General features: G+C 40.7%; 1 protein-coding gene across 6 annotated transcripts; it reads left to right on the top strand.

Moving 5' to 3' along the window:
- The first annotated feature begins 1077 nt into the window (after positions 1-1077).
- Positions 1078-22265, top strand: CSNK1D (casein kinase 1 delta). 6 transcript variants are annotated; one of them, XM_082326710.1, is made up of 10 exons: positions 1078-1204; positions 6624-6734; positions 8551-8699; positions 9188-9416; positions 9788-9958; positions 11530-11678; positions 12258-12429; positions 12784-12923; positions 18154-18220; positions 20042-22265. In XM_082326710.1, exons 1-9 carry the CDS (start codon positions 1129-1131, stop codon positions 18184-18186), a joined length of 1230 nt encoding a protein of 409 aa, XP_082182836.1. In that variant the 5' UTR covers positions 1078-1128; the 3' UTR covers positions 18187-18220; positions 20042-22265. The 6 variants fall into 6 exon arrangements, with proteins under 6 accessions (XP_082182836.1, XP_082182838.1, XP_082182837.1 ...); XM_082326712.1 differs by lacking the exon at positions 20042-22265 and adding an exon at positions 19832-20027; XM_082326711.1 differs by lacking the exon at positions 20042-22265 and adding an exon at positions 18552-20027.
- The last annotated feature ends 213 nt before the right edge of the window (positions 22266-22478 follow it).

Raw genomic sequence — 22478 nt, 5'->3', positions numbered from 1 at the left:
CAGCTCCTGCTCGACAGGCAGCGAGCTGTAGCTTGGGCCTTCGCATGCAACCCAGCAATTGCTGCCCACACGGTTGGGTCTGCAACACCACCCAGGCAGAACGATCCAGAAAACGCTGCATCTTGGTAGCATTACCGGCAGGAAGCAAGTGTCTCCAAGACGCAGGCTTATACAGTTCGTTCACTTTGAGGACGCAGAAAAATTCCCCCTTGCAGGAAGGTACATGAAACAACTGGAAGGGTACTCGGAGACTCTTTGCTTAGAAACCTGTTGTGACTTTGCTTTCTCTCCCGCTGCCACACACCTCTCCCAGTACTCCCAGCCCTTTCTCACCACAGCCCGCTGCCATCCGCAGCCCAGCCCTGCCGATGCCAGAAGCTGGCTCCGTAACCCATCTCCCCGCTTGCCAGTGCAGTCCCCTGCTTGCCATGAGAGAAGGCAACCTCGAATCGTCCGCCGCCCTGTCCAGGTCGGGCTTTCAAGGGGTGTCGCTGCAAGAAAAGGAGAAAACATGCAAACAGAAATCTATTTTCTCACCACTCCTCTTCCACTGTAGCAGAGGTAGGTGGTTCCTCCACCCCACAGCAGGCCGCAGAGGAGATCCCAACACTCCTCCCCGCAGGAATGACACGTTTTCCCGCCGAAATCTGCGGGGTCACGACTCAGACTTTGTCCCTGACGCCCCACGGTCACAGGAGCACTCCCGGGGGCCCAGCGCGGCCGGAGTACCCCTCCGCTGCAGTGACCCACGGCGGGGGACGAGGAGGAGGAGGAGGAGGAGGAGGAGGCCACAGCCGCCGGGAGGCCGCGGGCCGCGCTCCCCGCCCGGCGGGGTCGCCACAGCGAGGAAAGGCGCCCGTCCGCGCGGCCAGCGCGCCCCGCCCCCGTTGCTAGGGAAGTGAGGTCACGCAGTATGGCGGCGCGGAGCCGGGGCGGCTGAGGGGCCGGTCCTGCCGGGAATCCGCGTCCATCCTTCCCCGGAGCGGCGGCGGCGGCGCCGGCTGTCTCGCTAGTATCGAGCGGCGGGACCAGAGCCGCGATGGCATCAGGAACCGGAGGGCTGTGAGGCAGCAGAGCGCGAGCCGGCAGAGCAACACAACCGGGTCGCGGAGGAACTCAGCTGCCGCCATGGAGCTGAGGGTTGGGAACCGGTACCGGCTGGGCCGGAAGATCGGGAGCGGCTCCTTCGGGGACATCTACCTGGGTAAGGAGGGCGGCTCGCCGGGGAGGGGCCTGGCGGGTCTGTGGGGGGCGGCGGGGGCTGGGCCGCGGTGGGCGCCGCTCGCTGCCGTGCCCGCTCCCGGCCCCCGGCGGCCTTGGGCCGGGGGCGACCCCCGGGACCTCGTTTCACCCCGGCCGGCGCTCAGGCTGCGCCGCTGGCCAAGAAAGGCCCTGGGATGTGAAGTACCTTGCTAGGGGCACGGCAGCAGCGATCTCATATTTCGTTGACATCATGTCCTAATTTGGACAGTGCGGAAATCGGGAATTCTGCCTTGTTTAGCTGCCTCTTCCCATTGTTGTCTTGTGACCTTGGGCACCGTTAATCTTCTCCTCTGTAAAGGGGGGATAAAGGTATACATCCCCTCATTTGGAAAAGAAAACCAACCCACCACGTTCAGAAAAATGTTTTGGGAAAGAAACATGTGCATCGGGGTTAAATATCACTGCAGTGGACTAGGAAAAATTGCTGTCGTAGGGATGTTTGGTTCTCCTGTGAGGCCTAAAAAAAAATTACACAACTACGGATGACTAGGTTGCAGTTAAAAAACCCTCAGATCCTTCAAAGAATCATCATAGTTTGGCTATCCTGTTGCTTGAATGTTGCCTTAATGCCTTATTGCGTATATCTTATTCTGCTACCATGATTTCTATGCAATTGCAAAGTTTGCAGGATTGGCATTGTCTTTGCCTGTCCGTTTATGTAGCTCTCTATCATAATGGCTCACTGCTTATGATTGTGACAAGCAGTGGTGGGTACAAGTTTTAAAAGCAAGTATTCTCAAAATACTCAATATATTATGCAAATTCTCAAACCATAAGAAATGGGTTAAATCCAGAGAAATATAAATTTTATATCCTGCCACATAGAAACAAGTACTCAGCATTTGAAAATTGTGGTAACTTGGAAAAGCAAGTCAAAAAGGGGGGAAGGTGGAACTTGCAGGGGCTGAGGTACGCTAGCTGCATACGTCTGGAGGGTAAAAACAACGTCACTAGCTAACGTATGTGGTATGTTTGGCAGTGTATGCAGTATGAGAGGTGTTTTTTTTTTTTTTCCTAGACAGCAGTGCTTCATGTTGCAGCTCACAGCTGGCATTCCAAAATAATTTGTTAGCTAAGGGTGCTTGTTTACAGATTATAAATACTGGTTATCCGTAATATAGATCATATGCCTGGTGAAAAATCCATGTTTCTAGCTGAAGGCATGTGGTTGTCTAGAGGCAGAGAACATGATTCTTTCTCTCTGCAATGCTTGCATAAAAGATTGAAGACTATTGTGAGAAAGATGGTGGTAACGCTTGTGCAAAAATCCTCGTTAGCTACCATTGGGATTTTGGGTGGAGATTAAGACAGCAGTTAAAATCTGAAAAATCCTAGATGATTTGAGAAACTCCTACTTTAGCATTTGACTACTGCTCAGGTAAATCAGTTTGTATTATAGGATAAATTTAAAGTGCAAGTAAAATAAACATTTTTTTATTCGTCACTTCTATCTTTATGCGTACAGCCCACACCCATAAAGTTGCACAGGAAATACTAGTTCTCTGTGTATTAGTACTGCTGCCATGCTGCATTTTGCACAAGAATTCCTCATCCTCAGTTTTTGACCTCTTCTTTTTATCTCGAACTAGCCAGCGTGGATTTACTTCTAGGGCTTGCTGCAAATGTCATGCCTGAGCCGGTAACTAGCAGAGAATTACATGGCTGGAAGATCCAGCTAATGGCATGGGTTTCTTTTTCCAGGGGAAATTGCTGTCTCTCAAGAACTGAAGCCTTTTGTAGAAGCCCATTTGGTTTGCCTACCATTATCTGGTAAAACAGAGGCGTTCAAAATCTATGCTTTTTGAGATAATGTTGTTTTTTTTTTTTTTTTAAAAACAAGTTTTTACTTGGTTGTTCAGATGGTACAGTAGGACATAAGTGCCTTAAAATAACTTCTAAAATTCTTTCAGAAGTCATGAATTTTTTTTAAGTACACATGCCTTCTGATAGCCCTTAGCGAATTTGTAGATTATCTTGATGTAGCTTTCCAGCTCGGTTTTATGCTTTGAAAAGGAAGATTTTATTATTTTTGTCTGTTTCCAGTCCCCCTGTATTTTTTTTAATGCAGCTACAAGGGTGTTGAAGACATTCCAGAGTAGAGGGGAGGGACCTGCTTTCTTTCTTTCTTTCAATCAGTTCTTTGGAATATGGAGCCGACGACTCTGTTGTTACTATCATAGTTCTTTCATATTCTTTCCTATTCTCCCTCATACCTCAAAATATGTCTTCTGGAATTTGGAATGGCCTCAGCTTTGCTCGCTTAGAATGGCAGGGTCTGTGGGACAGGATTTTGAAAGGTAAGGCACTATTGTAAATAGTGTGGGCAACTTAAAGAAAATAAAATTTAGGAATTTCATGTACCTGCATCTTTGGAAGTTACCCTCCAGAGGAAGATATGAAAGAAATGGATTCCCAGATATTCTATAAAATTATAACAGAGGGACAAGGAGCGAGGGGGGCTGTAGATCAGAGCAAGCATTTGTTTTGTTGCTCAGTCCATGAGGTTAAATAGATATGAGTCACGAAGGCATTGCAGTTGCTGTGTTTTCATTATTTTTGCATTACATTTATATTTTTCTTAAGAATGAGTTTTGGGTTGCAAATTAATGAAAATAATTTCCAAGGCTTTCCTTATGGTAGAGGATTTTGCAATTCCAAGTAAATTGGAATTTTGCAGTTGAAAAGAAAATACTTTCATAACTCTAGACTTTCTTTTTCACTTACAAATGGTGACTTCTCATTATACTGCTCGTTACTACTTCTGAATTATCCATTCTTCTCATAATACTGCTTCTTGCTACTTCTCAAATATTATTATGTTTTCCTTAAAGGAAGCTAAGCTTTTGGTGGTTACAGAGTTATTTTAGAAATTTTGTCCCAGGGTTTAAGTGGGCACAAAAGTCCCTACTTGGGGATGAGCACTGGATTGCTTGGAAGAATGATTTGTATTTTTGTCCCCCTCTCATCAGTTTTCCTGGACTCAAATATTTTAATTTCATTATTTTAATACGAAATCTCTTGTCTTGAAGGAGAGGGTTTATGCAGAAGCAGAGTCCAGGCTAAGTATCTTGGCTGTCTTAGATGACAGAGACTTCTTGGGAAGAGCAGCTATCCTAAGGAATGGCCTACTAGGTCAAGGCCGTGGTCTGTCACATAACGGTTTAATACTGTGTTGAGCAGAATTTGGTACCAATAATATAGGTCTTGATCCTCCCGTGCAGTTTTTGCCCTAATCAAACACAGAAGAGATGTGTCTTTCAGTATACTTGGACAGCAATTTGTGTCTGTTTTGGATCAGAAAAGTTTAAAGAAAAGACCAAACAAACCAAAACCCTAAAACAACCACATCTGTTGCTGATCACCCATCAGATAATATTGTCTTTGGTCCACACTCTCCCTGATCTTGGCTACTATGGGATTGGGGAGAACAGGTAGTGAATGTAGGGATAAGCAAGAAAGATCCAGAGTTCTGTGGTTCAAAATCGAGATTTTTATTTGTTTGGGGTGGGAAGGTCAGTATTAGATCAGAAGATAATGCCTTCCTCCTTGTATTGCTGATCTGTCCTTTCACACTTCTGGATTGATGTGCACCGTAACTCATTTAAAGTCCACCAAAATAATATATTCATAAAATGTGAAAACCTTAGATTACAGGTTGAAGAGTTTCCAGTTGCTGCTACTGCGCTGTGACCGAAGTAGCAAGCGGGGATCCTTCCACCTGTTATGCCAGTTACAAAGGAGTCATACGAGACAGACATATGTACAGCCTTATTTTTCTTTGTGTCTTCTATTCTTCACTTTGGGTTGTGCTTATTGTACCTAGAGTGAGCTTCAGATGGTTTGTTTTCTTAAGGTGCATTGTGAAATGCCTAATAAATGTTGACCCTGGTGTTCACTCAGATCAGCTCACTGTACCAGCAACACCACCTTAATACTCATGTGTGCCCACACACAAAACGACATTTTATTAACCTAAAAAAAAAAGCATAGCCTTGCGTGAACTCGTAGATAATTCCATGCACCATCAGTTCCTTGCGAAGTGAAGAGTCGTGCCCATTTTGAGGTGTGGGGTGTTTGTTAGCCTTGGTTAGCCTTACTTTGTAGACAAAAGGCTCTGAAGCACTGAAGTAGCTCCTTAATCTCAGAAACGAGATTTTGCAGTTACAATAGGTAGGTGAATACGTTAGCTCAGTACTCTGTAATGGTCAAAGAAAAGCATGTGGGAAAAAATAGGGAAGCAGAAAAAACCTATAATTGTGCATCTCTGTTTTAATTCGTTTGTGTGACTTTCAAAAAGGGCATTATGGAACTGGAAAATGTACAGATAAGTGAAATGGGGAATAATGAGGGGTAATTAAAAATGACTTTGATACAAAGAACGACAGTTTTTGAACTCTGAAAAGAGTTAAGGGAAAGTGAGGTAGGGTAGAAGCCTATGAAATCCTGAACATCATGGAGAGAGTACAAAATGATTGTTTACTGTTTCTTTCCAAACAAAAACTAGCAAAGCTCAAGTTCAGCTTTTAAGAGTGGGGATCAGAACAAACAGCAGGTGATGTACTTCACTTGACCCTAAACCATGAGGTAATGCAGAAAAGAGAAAGCCAAATTCTGAAAGTAGAGAGACTCAGCGATATGACTAAAAAGTGTCACACATCTCCTTTTGCCAATTCCTGTTTTCCTGTGGTTCCTAAGTTGCTTGGCTGTATGTATTTTCTTGACTCAGTGTTTCTTTTTAAGAATGTCAGTTTTTCCTTTTCGTTTAAACTTTGGAAGTGAACAGGTAAGCCAGTTTTTCAGTCACTTGATTCCTGAAACAAGAGTTTAATGAGATTTTTAAAAAGTTTTCTGAGAGGACAAATTCCTGATTCTAGATCACCTGCGTCCCAACGGGATAAAATTATAAGGTGTCAGAATACATCTGGAGTATGTTGAGCTTTAGGGGAGTTGTCATCTCTGTTTCCAAGGCATAGGAGGCGGTGATCTGAATTCCTAGCATTTCTTAGGTCGGCAGGGATACATGCCACACCTGTAAACATTCATTCTGAGCACTTCCACCACAAACTGGAAGTGGAAAGACACTCCTCAGAAGATGCACTCTTCTTTTTTTTTGGAACGGGATAGCAGCAGTTTTGGCTTCCTGTGCTACAGTGTCTAATAGTTGTCTCTTAAACTACTAGTCTGTTGGAGAGAATCTGTAAGACTTCAGAAGAATTTTTAGGTAATCGTGGCTGGAAGTACTTAATCTCTGGATGTTTGCCATTGAGTAGTTTGTCAATATTTGTTTTGTTTCAGTCTTGACAAAGGCAACGCATCTTAAAAAATATTTTGACCAATGTTTTAAATTCTTCTGCTTTTAGGAACTGATATTGCTGCCGGAGAGGAGGTTGCAATTAAGTTGGAATGTGTGAAAACCAAACATCCTCAACTCCACATCGAGAGTAAAATCTACAAAATGATGCAGGGCGGAGGCAAGCAAATTATTTTCCTTCTTCAGAGATTTAACTGGTTTTATGTCTTTGATGTATCTGCCACTTGGAAGTATTTAATGGTTAAGATCTCTTTTGACATATAAGGAGAAGGTGGGAAAGGTGGCAGGGCAGACGAAGAGCAGTATCTCAGCTCTCCTGCGAGTGATGTAGAGTAGCAGTTCCAAATCCATGGCTCCCAAACTTCATGATAACCACTAAGATCCTCCAGTGTTGCTCGTGATCCCAGAATATTAAAATGTGAAAACCTTGAGCAATGTGCAACAAAGTTTGGTCCCGTCTGGCAGTAGACTGATTGACTTCTGTTTCTCAGTGAAAGATGGTAACCACTGTTCTGAAGCCTTTAGCCTGACTTGCTTATTATGGTAGCACAATTCTAAACTTAGTAAATTCAGGTTAATTTTTGTTATATATGTTAATATTCTTTCTTCTGAGTTAAAAATATTTCCTTGCTGTGGTAATTCTAAGACAAAATGGCATTAGTAGTAGAGAACAGGAGTGAAGCAACTTTGTAGCTAGTGCGTGGTACTCTGCTAGGGTAACTCACTCATATATTTTGGAATTCTGCAAAGGTAAGATACCCATGTAGTTCTGGGACATAAACTTGGTGTAGGTAAGTTTTGCTTTTGTTTCATAGTCCCTTGAATTCTTCCTGAATGAGGCTATACTTTGCATAAAGACCACATTCCACACTGTATCTCACGTGCAAAATACAGTAATTGTACATCTAGAAATGGATGATAACGTGTATTTGCATTTAGTTACTTTTTAATTCCTGCCTCATTCAGTTGCCGCCCGTGTGTAACCTGAATGGCCTTCATAGACTAAAATGCTTCCTTTATGGGCTTACTAAGGCCGTGATGGTGGGTTCCCTCTGAGGATGGATGCTGCGGAGGCAGGTGGCAGAAGGTTAGTTTCCATCCGAAAAAGGGTTTCTCTGTGAAGGGAATTCGGGGAAAAATAATGCATATCAAGTAAAGGTAAGAGTTTAAAACGGGTGAATTGTACCGTTTCGCTTCCAAAATGGATAAGACTAGCTCAAAGTAAAGGCATTTGAAATTCTGAATAAGGCTGTCTACGTACAGGTTTAATTCAAAATATTCGAGCAATTCTACAGTTTTGTGTGGAATAACTTTCCTGTGTTTCTCCATAAAGCGGGGCTAATTTTAGCGCTCTCAAGCTGAATGTGTAACGCATCTCATAAACAATGCTACTTTGGTAGAGATTCACCAAACAGCAAGTACAGTGGAACTGGAGGAAAGACGAGTATGAAGCAAGGGTGAAAATTCATTGCAAATTGAAATGGAAGAGAGAGATATTTTATGGTGATCTTGTAGGCTTTGAAACAAAGAAGTTAATTTCTAAGGCATTCTTCAGTAACAATATTTAGTGGTTTGTCAGTGTCTTTATTTTCAGACTTCCAATTTGCTCCTTATTGCCATCTTGGAGACTACATAAGTATTAATACTTGTAAAATGCTTAGGGTTCAAATCCAGCAAAACCACTAAATACTTTCAGGTTACGAGCTAAGCACAAAGACTGGGAGGTTTCTGGGGAAGAGGAAAAATGCTATTTTTAGACCTCTGTTGCTATAATTTTATATCGGTTCTGCTGTGAAATTATCAAACTTTTCATTTCGGAATGGCTGAAAGTAGCATAAAATATTAAGCTTCACTGTAAATACAAACATTCACAGTCGTGACCCTCTTAGAATTCACCTTAAGAGCCTTGAAGATTTGTGTGTATGAACTGTATAAATCAAATTGTTATACTGAATAAACTGTTTCCTTTTTTCTAGTGGGTATTCCCACCATTAAGTGGTGTGGAGCTGAAGGGGACTACAACGTAATGGTGATGGAGCTGTTGGGACCGAGTCTTGAAGATCTCTTCAATTTTTGTTCAAGGAAATTTAGTCTCAAGACAGTCCTGTTACTTGCTGACCAAATGGTAGGAAACTGCTTTGTCCATCTTGATGGTGCAGTATGTTGGGATATTAAAATTCCTTGAGAGATCATGACCAGCTATGTTTTATTTCTGTAATTTAGAGTTGAATGGGCTGTATCATTAGAGAAAAGACTAAAAAATAGGTTTGTTTCCGTAAATATAAAGTGTCGCATCAAAAGCGATTGCAAAGTCTTAATTTGGTTTTTAAAAACTGGACCTGTGCTGTTTGCAAACCAGGTGTTGCGCTGCTCAAAGACAAAGAAATCCCCCCAAGGAAGTTTTCGGAAACAAATGTAAAATAGACACAGGGAAAGAGCTGGAGAGAAGGTTTATCTGTTGTCTTCTAAATGATGTTCTCTTTAATGCCCTTACATTTTACAATAAAAAGTTTCTTTACCTCTTTTATCATTAAGACAGTGTTGCTAGTGTTTTTATAAGAAAAAAGATGTATGACCAGTGTCTCGACGATTTCTTTTTCCCTCTGTATTTAGATTAGTCGAATTGAATATATTCACTCTAAGAACTTCATCCACCGAGACGTGAAGCCAGATAACTTCTTAATGGGCCTGGGGAAGAAAGGCAATCTTGTCTACATAATAGACTTTGGATTAGCAAAGAAGTATCGAGATGCTCGAACTCACCAACATATTCCATATCGTGAAAATAAAAACTTAACAGGAACTGCCCGTTATGCATCCATCAACACTCATCTTGGAATTGGTGAGCTGGGGAAAGCAATAAATAGAAACTTCAGAAGTGTTGATGCACATAATTTTAGTGCAAGTAGATGTTGCTTTATGGAGGCATAGAAGACAGTCCCTATTTCTGGCACTAGCGGTGCAGCATGCTTGGCCTCATATCTCTTGATTGGGTGGGATTTGGTCAGTTTGTCATTCTCAGGAATTAGCACATTTTTTAATAACTGCAAGGGTGATAGGCTTTTTCTTGTACTGGATGAGTTTATCATGGGCATAGTAATTCTCAGCTATCTCTTGTTTTTCTAAGGGTGTTATGACAGTCTTGTTGCACAGTCTTTTGTTTTTCCAGTAGAAGATGAAACCTAATGAGTCCACTTTTTTATGCTGTTGTAGAGCAATCTCGCAGAGATGACTTGGAGTCCTTGGGCTATGTACTGATGTATTTTAACCTGGGCTCCCTCCCCTGGCAGGGACTGAAAGCAGCAACAAAGAGGCAGAAATACGAACGTATCAGTGAAAAGAAAATGTCTACACCCATTGAGGTTTTGTGTAAAGGATATCCTTGTAAGTTACTCTTTTGTGGCACTAGGCCTACATGTTCACGTTGTAGTGGTATTTCTTTTTTCTTTACACTGAATTCTACCCATCTTTTTTACTTCTCTCTCTCTCTCTTTTTTTCTCCCCGCCCCCACCCCTGCCATGATTGGGCACGTCCGTGATAAAGATACTGTGCTTTCAAGACTGGGACCTCTGTGATCGTAGACCATTTCTAATTATCCCTTGTCTTAACTATTAGTAAACAATCATTGCAGTGCCCTCGGGTTGAAGAGTAGCTTGGTTCGTCTGATTTGCACTATATTGTGTGTACATGTGTCGATGCTGGCTGGATGACTCTAAGCTTTTTGAGAAACTACCCATTTTTTTGTATGTGTAGGTACTGTTTCTTGGATGAATCAGATTGTGTAGTCAGATGCACCTCTTACCTATTGCAGTTTTTTCCCTTGGGAATTGTCATTCCAGGTTCATCTAGTTTGGCCTGTTGATGGTCAGCATCTGTGAGAGGCGTAAGAAACCCTCCTATATCCTAGCATCACGCCTCAAAGCTGTTCTGTTCCTCAATTTGGTATTTACACCACAGTAATAACTAGGCATTTTTGAGCCCCGCAAAATGATACTTAAATCTGTTTTAAAGCTTGTTAGCATTAGCTGCCATCAGAGAATATTGGTGATCTTTCATGAAGAGTTCTGTCTGTTCTTTCCACACTTCGACACCTAGGTACGATAACGAGAACTATAGTTTTTGTTATGGTTGTATGAACACTTATTGTCTTCGATCTGTTTCAAATGTCACTTCATACATGTTCCTTTACATTTATTAACTAAGTTTTCTCTCTGGGCTTAGCAAGCAGGGAAGACTAATCAACTTTTCTTGTGCTGTTTGTTAGAATTTCTTTCTTAATGTAAATTATTAATGTATTATTTCAGCCGGAAAGACTTGAACTCAAAAGCTGGTATTTTGATACTGCTATTGTCTCTGGTGCATTGGATTCACAACAATATTCTTTTTTTGCTGTGTAACTAATATTTCATGTGCCATATAAAAACGGGTGTTCAGACTATTGCAAATCTAAAATTGTAGCGTGACTTACATGGGAAATTTATATGGGTCCCCTAGTTTTTGCATATTTTGTGAGCTGGCAGACATGAATCTTTACGTGACTTAACAACAAAGAGATGCTATTCTGTGTCCTGCAAGAAATTGCATTTAAATATATTCAAAGCAAAGAAAGGCAAAAGAATCTCTTTTCTTTGCTCAACGGTAGTTTTAAACCTGTCGTCCCCCTGCCAACTGTTGGTTAAAGAACTCTAATATTGGGTCCTCTCTGCTGTTAACAAATGAGATCTTTGCCTACTCTGTGATAGACAAATAAATAATTTCCTTTTCGGATTGACTTGATAGATGGGCTATAGTGTTACCTTCAGTAGATTTCTAGTATTAGGTCATTATTCTTTTTCTTATGTTTAGGAGATTCCCTATTTGTTGGGTTTGGGGTGGTTGGGGTTTTTTTGTGAGTCAGAGTTATAAAAAGCAATTGTGAAGCTGAAGGAAAAAAACAGGCTTTCTTTTATTACAGCTGAATTTGCCACATACTTGAATTTCTGCCGTTCTTTGCGCTTTGATGACAAACCGGACTATTCCTATCTAAGGCAATTATTCAGAAACCTTTTCCACCGACAAGGGTTCTCGTATGACTATGTGTTTGACTGGAACATGCTGAAATTTGTGAGTAGCTGATATAGCTTTCTAAAACTTTTTTTTTTAAATGGTTTGTTTTTTTTTTTACAACATTGTCAGTTTTGAGTATCTTAACTGATACTGATACTGTAAGATTGCCTTGCCTTTTTCCTCCTGGAAGCTCTACTGTCTAGAAAACAAGGTCAGGAAATGAGGAAAGGCAGGAGATACAGGAGCCATAAGATGGGGGTTGAATGACAACTAAGTTGAAGTTACAGGGTTTTAAATGTGTAAGGCTTCTGAGGTACTTCCTTCAGGGCAGTCACCGGGCTAGGCTGCGGAATTATTATTTTCTCCCACCTTGATCTTCAGCCAGGTCATTTGCAACTGTTGAGGAGGTGTCCAGCTGCCGTAACAGTATGTGTGTACAATAGCATTTTGAAGACTGTCCCAGCAGTTGTATGAACAAAATTTATGGCAGTTCTTGAGAAATTTTACCAAAATAATTAATGCCCTAGCAAACTTCCGTTCACGGTTTGTCCAGTTCTTTGTTTTCAGTATTTTTCTGCAAATATATAGTTGTAAGCTCAATAATCCACCAAGTTGTTCACTAGTCTTGACCCGTAGGGTGCAAGCAGAGCGGCTGAAGATGCTGAACGTGAAAGGCGAGAACGAGAGGAAAGATTGAGACATACACGAAATCCAGCTGTGCGTGGATTGCCCTCCACTGCTTCTGGCAGGCTGAGAGGGACGCAAGATGTAGCTCCTCCTACTCCTCTTACCCCAACTTCACATGCTGGTGAGTAAGCAAACACCTGGATAGATGCACCTTGTAGACTACTCTAATTTGCAGTTTGTTCCTGGTCATTGGAAATTTGAAATTAGAATTAGGATAGCCGAGTGGTATTTGTCTCTGGTCAGGGTTTGGGTTTTTTGTTTGTTTTTTCTCCCCCTTGCTTTTGAGTAGATGGAAGGTAATTGTATATACTCATTACCTGCCAATTGCTACCTAGATTTCTGTGAATGTAAAACAAAGGCCTTGATTTCTCATTTGACACTGTTTTATATGCAAACAGCGAGAGTGTAATTTTTCCAGTGGCCATGTTATAGTCCCATTTCTTGTTATGAGAATCTAATGCAGTTTTTCTAACAGCCAACACCTCTCCTCGGCCAGTATCTGGTATGGAACGAGAAAGGAAAGTGAGTATGAGATTGCATCGTGGTGCCCCAGTCAATATCTCGTCGTCTGACTTAACAGGCCGACAAGATACCTCTCGCATGTCAACTTCGCAGGTAAAAAAGATTTCTGTGTAATGGAAAAACGAGGGTGATTCGATAAAGTTAATTTGCCAAGAGAACATACCAGCTAATTGATGTGATTTCATACTGATTTTGCAGATGATGTTGACTTGTATAAATACTTGACATTTTAACTGAATGTTTGTGGTGTGGCTGTAGAATACTGCAAAGAAAAATGCTTTATTTTTTTACCTTGGCAGCAGTAAGCATAAAATACTCAAAGTAGTACAGAGTCATTGGTGTATGAGATGATGCAAAATCATAGAGATACAGCATTTTTACCTACAATTATGGCGTTTAGCTCCTTTGCTCATTGAATTTCTTATATCTGTTATCAGTGAGGCAGCAGAGTAAATTAGAGGCAATTGAGAGTCATGTTTCCAAATGAACAGAGCAGAGAATATTAGTGCAGAATAGACAAGAAATTGTTGGTGAAGAACAGAAAAGTGCAAAAGTGAAGAAATGTTGTACTGCGGTACTGTAATTCAGAGCAGATAAGAAGCCACGTACGTGGATGATGGGTAGGTTGCAGGAGGCTCATTTGAAGAGGATGGCAGGAGGATGAATGATACAGTGATTCATAGCCATAGTCAGCATGGAAATCATCCTCATTGGTCGCGGTGACTTAGCAAAGAGATTTTAGGAATGCTTCTTTTTAAGACTGACAAACAATGTTTAAATATATTTTTAACTCTTTATGCTATAGCTGAAACATTCCTTTTTCAGGATATTCACACAGACTTGTCCTAAGTAGTGTGTGGCCTGGCTTTGTACAGCTTACCTTCAGTCTCGCCTGCGGAATGGGGAATCGCCTGTACTGTAGGCATACTACAACGTTGCTGGGAGAGCAGTCTGTTACGAGGCCTGGTGCAGTCGCCTAGGGGTTTTTCCATCACGCCACAATGATGTGCTGGAGTTCTAACTGCATAATTTTTGCCGTGGACTCATTTTATTCCTTGTTGACGGAGCATATTGATAAAAATTAACTCAATTCCTTTTGGCTTCATCATTTAATTGGCAGAATTAATTATTTTGGATAGTACGTGTTCTTATATATAAAATCTTACTGCTAGAGGGAACGCTCTTTTAGATGGAGGCCAGGTGGGTATCTCTAATGAAGACTGAAGGTGCTGGATTGGAGAAACAATTCTGCTGTAACAAAAGTGAAGTGGGATTTTTGGGGTTGGTTTTCAGCTGAATGAATTGTTTCACCATGTAGCTGCACAAATATTTGTGCTTGCACAAGGGATGAACAGTTCAGGAGCAGAAATGCCTGGATGAGAAAAGGAGACAAGTGAGGTTTTCTGTGTTGGCTTTGGTGGCAATTTTTGCCAGCTTAAATTGTTCACTGAACTACAATTCTTGCCACCAGAAATTCTCACGTTGAAATATTTTATGGCTGAAGTTTGTAAACAGTATGAAAACAAAGAGGGTAGAACGGCACATAGTTATGGATCTTGTAAATATGCATAAATACCTGATAGAAGGATGTAAAGAAGGTCCGGCCAGACTCTTCTCAGCAATATCCAGTGAATGGGCAATGGACAGTGGGCACAAATTGAAATATAAAAAATTCCATTTAGACCTAAGAAAAAACTTTTTTACTACGAGGGTGGGCAAGGGCTGGAACAGGTTGTGGAACCTGTGGAACTCCTGAACCTAAGAGGTTGTGGAGTCTCCCTCTTCTGAATTACTCGGAACACAGTTGGACATTGTCCTGAAGAGCCTGCTCTAGCTGACTGCGCTTTGGGCAGTGGGATGGGACTAGATGGTCTCCAGGGGTCCCTTCTGCGCTCGGCTGTTCTGTGCGGCTGTGACGCCGGGTTCCCCCCAACATTTACTCAAACGTAAAGATGGTTTCCTGGTAAAGTGTGCGTGCCCAGGGTTTGTCTCTGGCATTCTGAGCAAATCTCAGATGCTTTGTCTCTGTTACCAGTCAGATAAATAATTAATGGGAGTAACAGAAATAAGTGCAGTGATGTTACTTGCCTATGAGAGTATATCTTTAATTTTTTTGCTCTATTACTGACATACAGCTCTGTGCGTGTGACACTGTTCTAAACATTGTAAGGTACGAGTAATCCAGCTGGGTTTGCAGATACGTTTTGGTTCTGCCTGACTTGTAAAATGAGAATATTTTGAGATTGTGTAGGACTGTGGGGTTTTTTGAGTAATCTTTGAATATCCAGATGTATAATTTGTGCACTTGGCCAACAGTACAGTCTGGCTTAATGGCACATTTCCATACCTGCCCTTTTTAACACTGCTCCAAGTACGGGATCACTCGGTTGACTTCTTTACAATGCCAATAGCGGCCTAGTCGGGACCTTCTCTGAGTTTGTTGGAATTAATCATTCATCATCTGTTATCTTCATTTAGTTCTTATCAAGGCAGTGAACCACTGCTGGTCTCCACTCATGGTGACTGAATAACAGTGTGCGACTGTAGTATAATTTAAACAGCTTCCCATTGGCCTCTCGCATTTGGAAGGCAAGAGAGATTTACTTAGACTTTACCTTACAACACTTCCCCTTGAGCTTGTTAGAGAAAATTCACTTTTCATTTCTCCAGTCCTTACTTACTCCATTAGCAGGCAAGATGGCTCAAGTTGCAAGTTTTCATAGCTTACGCTCTTACTATCTTCGTAACATTAAAGTAGTTCTATCCATAATCAGAATTTATCCTTGGATGTTAACCAGGTTACCAATTAAAGCCATGGGTTTCCCGTTTTCTTTATATCTTGTTCTTAGGAAAACCTAAAGTATCCAACTCGCATGGCAAGGTTATGAAGGAGAATTTTGATTGGCTAGGTGTAAGAGTATAGATAATCATCTGTACCGGTTCTTATCAGGAGAACAGTAAAGAATTGTTTGTCCATGCCCATTCCAAGTGTGTTAGTTTCCTTTGTGTAAGTCTTAAGTAAATATGCTACCACTGTTCCTTTTCAGGAAATGCTTAGACCATACTCCTGGTAGTAAGCAGCTTTTAAAGTTTGCTCTGCAGATCTACAGATGTCTTACGTTAAGAACTACATTTGTTAGAGTTGTTATTTATAACTTGATGTATTAGTTTTGTTATTTTATTTATTTGGATGCCTTGGTTTGGTAAGGCAATGCTGCACTTGTAATCTCCACCTCTCATCATCTAGAGGAAGGGCTGCTGCTTGCTAAACTCTGGGCAATGGAAATGTGCAGAGGTTACTCAAAGAAATAATGAAAGCTACTTACCTCTATTTAGAGTTCTTGAAGATGACTCCATGTTTTTATCTTTCTTTTTTCCAAATGAGTTGTGATCAGTTCAGACAGAAACTGAAAACTAAGGCTGGGAATGTAGATAATACAAACCAAAATTCTCTTATGGAAAATAGGTCTTCTCAGAGAAATTTAACACTCATGGAAAAATGGTAATTGGTAAGGACAGCAAACCAGGTGTCACGTATATTCCCCGCCTCCAAGGTATTGTCCACATAGTACCTAAATAATTCTCCTTAGAAAGACTAGCACTTTGTAACACGAAGTAACGAATGTTTATTGGAGTAACGACTAGCATGCCTATGAAACTTAAGTGTTTCTAAGGAAATTACGTAAATTCTATGGCACACATTATTCAGTACTTTTCTGGATTATATGGAAGTGAATGCAACAGCTAAAAACCTGCAAGTTGTGAGACATTTGACAGCGATAAACATTAGTGAGAGTCGAGCAGTCAGGTAAAGCCTATTCAAGTAAAACGTGTATTACTGCAGTACTCCAAAACCTGGTTAGGATGAGGGAGTGGAGCCCATCGTCTTGTATGTGGGAACTATATCTGTGGTAAGCAACGACTGCGGAGGCTTTAGGTGTAACGTTGGAGAGGTTAGTGTTGTGTCATCGTGAAAGGGCATAATTTCATCCTTGAATCTATGTACGATACAGAAATGAACAGAAATGGAGATGTTATTTCATGTCATTAATGAGACAGATGCTGGAATGTTACGCTTAGTTCAGTTCTCAGTATCTTAAATTGTTGGAAAACTAAGTAACACAAAGAAGAGCGATAAAAATTGAGCAATACAATGCGAGAATTTCAAATCAGTGTCTTTCAGTTTGTCTGAAAGGTAAGAGATCATCTTGAGTTAGTTGGTGTAGTATTTTAGAGACCATGATTTTAACAGGAACTGACATACGTGCAGAAAACGTATGTGAAGAATCTATTGCTTAAAATCAAAACCATTCACATTTAAAGAAAAGTGAAACAGTGGTCTAAGTGAAGGCAGTTAACCACTGAAACAACTTCTAGAAGTAGATCATCTGTCCCCTTTGCATTTACATCAAAACTGGATTCATTTCTAGGTGGCGTATTCAGGTCTAAAGCAAGCCTAAATTACAGTTCCCTGTGCAATGAAAAGTTGTGATCTGTGATGGACAGAAAATCCTACCAGCTGTTAAAAGATCCTTCTGCTCTTAAGCTTTATGAGTTGTTCACTAAGTCTCCTTTACGTAGTCAGTCTTTAAACGTTAAGAAACGTAGTAAAGGAGGTAGTAAAGGAGGTCATGAGTACTCTAGTAAACACTACTTTGAATCAGTGCTGTCGGTCCACATTGCACAGGCTGCATCCCGAAAGCAGTGATCATCTCGAGAGTCTAGGTATGGGTGAGTAGCCTTCATTTCCTTCCACAGAAGGTTCGGTCCGACGGCTCATGGTATACAGTAAGTTTAATTTTTTTTCCTGAACGTAGCATGTTCAGCACCCAACAGTCAAAGCTGTGCGTAATTCCTACTGGTAATAGAGGTATTCTGTCTGTAGTTGGAAGAAAAGATTGGAATGCTGCACAAAGAAATATTTGATTAAGTCTTTTTGACAGAAGAAGTTTTTAGAAGACTGTAGCCAACACCGTCATTGAACAACTTAAGTGTTGTGCTGCTTCACTGGGGAAAAAGCAACATACTTCCAATGCCTCTGCATTTTCCATCTCCTCATGAGCAAATCTTTCTCCATATATCCATCTTAATAGGCATCATCCTCTGCATTGTTCTTCCGACCCTGTCAGCTTTCTTTGAGGAATAATGATTTGTTCCTTTTACGTATCTCTTAATATGATAGAAATGTCTTATAGAAGTCTGAAATCAGAGCTCCTCGAAAGATATATTTGCCACTGGCAGTTTAGGTTGGATATTTGTTAGACATCTTTATATATCGGGGCAGTGGAACTGTTACAAATTGCTGTCTTTTCCCCTACCTCAGAATAGCATTCCTTTCGAACACCATGGCAAGTAGCTGCTCGTCTCCTTTCGTTGGAAGGCAGCACTGGGTGAGTGCTTCTCATTAGACACCAAAGCTTTGGATGGGGTGGGGAAAAAAAAAATCTCTGGAAACATCCAACTTTGCTTCTTCCTCTCACATTATCTCATAGTTGTACCTGTGCCTTCCGGTCAGATACTTGATGGAGCATTGGTTTTTCTCTAACTTAAAAGTAAATGTCCTTCCAAAAGTTGAATTACTGCTGCTGTTCCACTTGAACTCTTAAGCAGAATTGACAAAAATAGTGACTTAAAAAGTCCCTAAAATCGTTCAATCATCACCAATAAAATAAAATAACTAAGTCTAAATTTTAGCTGTTTGAGAATTACATGTCTTTCCAGGGATGTTCATGCAGCAGTGTGTCATCCATTCAAAACCAAATCTGCTTCAGAATCGTAAAACCAAAATACTTGTATGAAGACTCAATTGACTGTATTACTCAAATGAGGCTCTGTCTTGTCGTGAATGGAATGTTCTACTACAGCCGTATCCATTTTTCACTGGTTTATATTCTTCTCCATTCCTTATGAGCTGTCATTTTAAAAATACTCAGATCTATTCAGGTCTATATTTAAAAAATGTTCACGCACTAATGAGAGTAGTTTGAACATGAGCATCTCGGAGGTGGACAGACTTGGATTTGGGTTTTTCGAACTCCTTTCCACTGTTCAGTGCAGTAGAAGTTTCTGCCTTTCTGTGCGCAGCTTTTGGCTTTTGAGTCTGTTCTGCTTTTGGCCATAACAGGCTTCGTCAGGGAAATAAGTTTCAGTTGGAATCTGAACCTTGATGGCTGAAGGATGCTTTCTTAAGTATTTCAGGAGCTTCTTTGCTTTGCTTCTTACTAAAAAAAGGCTGTGAGATTTTTCTGTTCCTTAGTAAATTCTGTTGTATAACTCCGTCTGCTGCCTCACTTTCTCTATAAAGCCTAAGCTTGCACTAATCCTGTATCTCTAGTTGGTGAAGAATCCTGCTGTTCCTCTCCTGTTTTCTCCTCCTGCTTTGTGTGCTTGGCTGACTGTGCACAAGCTGCTTCGTAAACAGTTTGTAACATTAAAAAAGATCCAACTGTAAATGACAACACTTTAAAATTCAATTATCAGACCTTAGTCAAAAATTCAAAAATAAAACCCCAAATTTAACAAAAGGCAAACCTAAAGCTTTGCATCGGAAAGCTTGTGTGCGGGAGACATGCAGATTCTGGTCTGCTCGGAGTTGTGTCTGCGTTGGTTGGCCTTTACTGTATGCCTCACTATTTGTAGCTGTTTACAACTGAAATTAATACTGAATACTGATTCAGCTACGTGGACGTTTCTCACTTCTTAAATTGCAGTGATGTGTCATTGCTTTTCACAGTGAAAGTGTTACTGAAATAATGTTACACTGTTACCGATATAGGTCAAGCTGTGGAAATTAATGAAGTGTCCCATGAAAAATGAAAAGCCATTGAAAATCATTAAATTTTTTTTACCCTCTTATTGGGATTTTTTTTTTTTTCCAAACTTAATTATTCACTGAGTCTTATTTCTACACCTCGGTAGTGTTTTCATCTGGATTGTTCTTTCTTCTGTGCATGTTTATGCTCTGTTTACTTTTCTTCAAAACATCCCCTCTGGCTGGAAAGGTGAATTTTCCATGTTAACTTCTAATAAAGGAGGAAAATACAGGGAACTTCGTGTAGCTACAGGTGGGTGCGAAACATTGTATGGCTCATTGGAGTTTAAATTCACACGCTTACTTCTGGCAACGAATTATTTAAAAGTACATCACGAGCCACTCGTATGTTAACTGGAAGGATATGTGCTGATGTTGTCTTGTTTTTTGGCTTTGGTAGATTCCTGCTCGGGTAACTACCAGTGTTCTCCAGTCTGCTGTGCACCGATGAAAATTATGTTGCCGTGGAGGGCAGATAATGCATGGCTGATCTCCTATGTTACCAATGGCTTTACTAGCAAAAATACCCTAAACTAGAGCGGAAACGTTACAATTGGAGTTCTCCACGTGACTTAAAAGGCACTTGGAGGAACATGGACAGACTCCAGCAGCTGCCGTTACAGGACGCTTTTGCCAGAAACCCAATGACCTTAAGAGAACCCTGTGGTAACAGGGCTGGAAAAGAAAGATGGTTTACAGAGTTGACCGCCTGTCATCGGATGGCCATTTCAGTTTTCCCTCCACAGGCGGCAGACTTTACCCCCTTTTTATTATTCTACTGTAACTATAAATCTTTTACTTGGTTTAAGAAAGTTTTTTGTATCATTTTGCTAAAATTATTGGCTTAATTCTCTGTAAAGAACTCTTGCTTTTGTCTGATTTAAAAATGTAGAATATAAACTAAACTAAAGGCAATGACTTGAAATTTCTTGTTTAAAAAAATTAGTCTGGCAGGGAACATGTAAATGAATCAAAACAATCTGACTTTATTTAAACTGTTTACTTATTTGTATGGTCCCATTCTGACTGAGACGGTTTTCTCATGTAATTTTTAAAACTGTTAGAATTTTACTTTGCTGTTTGCTGTCTTCATTCACACTTAACATTTAACTTTCCGTAACACAAAGGAATTTTTAATGCTCGTTCTTTTTTATAAAAGAGGAGAACTAAATACCCTGCAGGAGAGTCTAAGTATAGTAGAGATGGTGATCACGGATTTCTTTTTTTGTAAAGAATATGAAGGACAAAGTGAAAGAGTGGCATTTGAGGGGTTTAGTATTTGAAGGCTTGTCCTATCTCTCTGCTTAGTTTGGGTAAATGGATAGTTTCAAGCGTTGTTTTTATTGGTCAGACTTTGTTTCCTGCACTCTGAGGCTGGTTAGCTTGGAGGGTATTGCAAGTGGAAAATACACGTTGCTACTGAGTCTTCAGTGAATTTGCACGTTTCATTCAGCATTTACGTGTTTAAATAAACAAATAGATTCAGGCTTTCTGTTTCATGCCAAGACTCAAAAAAGGAATTCTTTGAAACAAACAAACAAAGAAACCAACCTATTATTGCTGTGAAATCCTGGGAATTTTGACAGTTCAGGTGCATACCATATTTAATTCTTAACTGTATTCAACCGGAGTACGCCCAGAATCATTAGCTAGGAACGAATGACTCAACACGCTTAGGTTGCCCTAAACTGTTGCAGGTGTTGTTAGCACCTGTTGGTTATGAAATATGGGAGATTCTTCATATTGTTTGTTACTGTGAGCGGTCTCCTAAAACAAACGGCGGTATTCTGCCCTCACAGTGCTTGGAGCAGTATCAGAAGTACTGTTTATACTCGTGTGACTGAAGGAATGGGAAGTCCCACCTTGGAAACGAAAGCGCATACAGAGATTTCGTTTGAACAGTGAGGTATTTTGAGAAATTCTTCCCTGCTTGAAAACAAATTCTTTTAAAGGCCTATCGGCCCTCAAAGTTTTATGAAGAGTAATTTTTATTGTTTCGGTGTTTACAAGTTGTTTTTTGCCCCTCTCAGAAGTCCACGTATTAAGTATTAGTCACTGCTCTTCGGATGTTTTCCGAACATTAGCTACTTGCTTATGTGTACTCTGGCTCTGACTGGGGAAACCTGGGTTTGGGGAGAGTAGGTGGAAAAGCTTAAGAGTTTGATCCATGGATAAGTTTGCATAAGAGAATTATTTCCTCAGTTACTCGAACCTTCAGTATTTTAGGCATGTGCACTACCATTTGAAGAGTCTCACCCTTCACTGTGCTTTCCTTGTAAATATCTGTGGTTACTAATGTACTGCGAGAGGGACTCACAAAGGCAGCCTCTTTATTCGCTCTGTATCTGGAACATTAGATTGCTGTACTATACGTAAAAGTTGACTGCAGACTTCTAGAATTGTACTCACTCGTGGGCAATTTTTGTCCTTCATAATAGTTAAATTCCATCATGCGGAAAATAGTTAGACTGTCTGTATAAACCTGTGTATTGGAAACCAGTATCTCAGAGCACTTCATTTGTACTACCACTGTATTTGTGTACCTTAACAGCTGTGTAAATACATTCATAATAACTTCTATTCTTCTTTGGTGTAACTTACTTACAATGAATCCTTACTCTTTACTTGGTGTAACTTCTTTCTTTCTTCTTTTTTTTGAAGGGGTTTCTGTACCTACAAAGAGCATTTTCGGTTGCAAACATTTGAAGACGTTTTCATGGTACTAAAACTTTCCCCGAAGGCTTTTGGTAGCCAAGGTCAGGATGCAGCAGTTAGGGTATAGAGGAAGAAAGAGAAGGCGTTCATTGCTTTGCTGACAGAAAGCATGGCTTTTGTCT

Source organism: Platalea leucorodia (assembly GCF_965183815.1).
Source record: "Platalea leucorodia genome assembly, chromosome: 14".
Lineage (NCBI taxonomy): Eukaryota > Metazoa > Chordata > Aves > Pelecaniformes > Threskiornithidae > Platalea > Platalea leucorodia.
Note: the sequence above shows the minus strand (reverse complement) of the source record. Positions and strands in the feature narration are given on the sequence as shown.

Bases quoted from the DNA above. Each gene is read 5' to 3' on its own strand.
- CSNK1D (XM_082326709.1), top strand. From the start codon at position 1,129: ATGGAGCTGAGGGTTGGGAACCGGTACCGGCTGGGCCGGAAGATCGGG. The intron at 6,735-8,550 runs GCAAGCAAATTA...CCTTTTTTCTAG, and splicing joins CAAAATGATGCAGGGCGGAG to TGGGTATTCCCACCATTAAG. The intron at 12,924-20,041 runs GTAAAAAAGATT...TGGCTTTGGTAG, and splicing joins CTCGCATGTCAACTTCGCAG to ATTCCTGCTCGGGTAACTAC.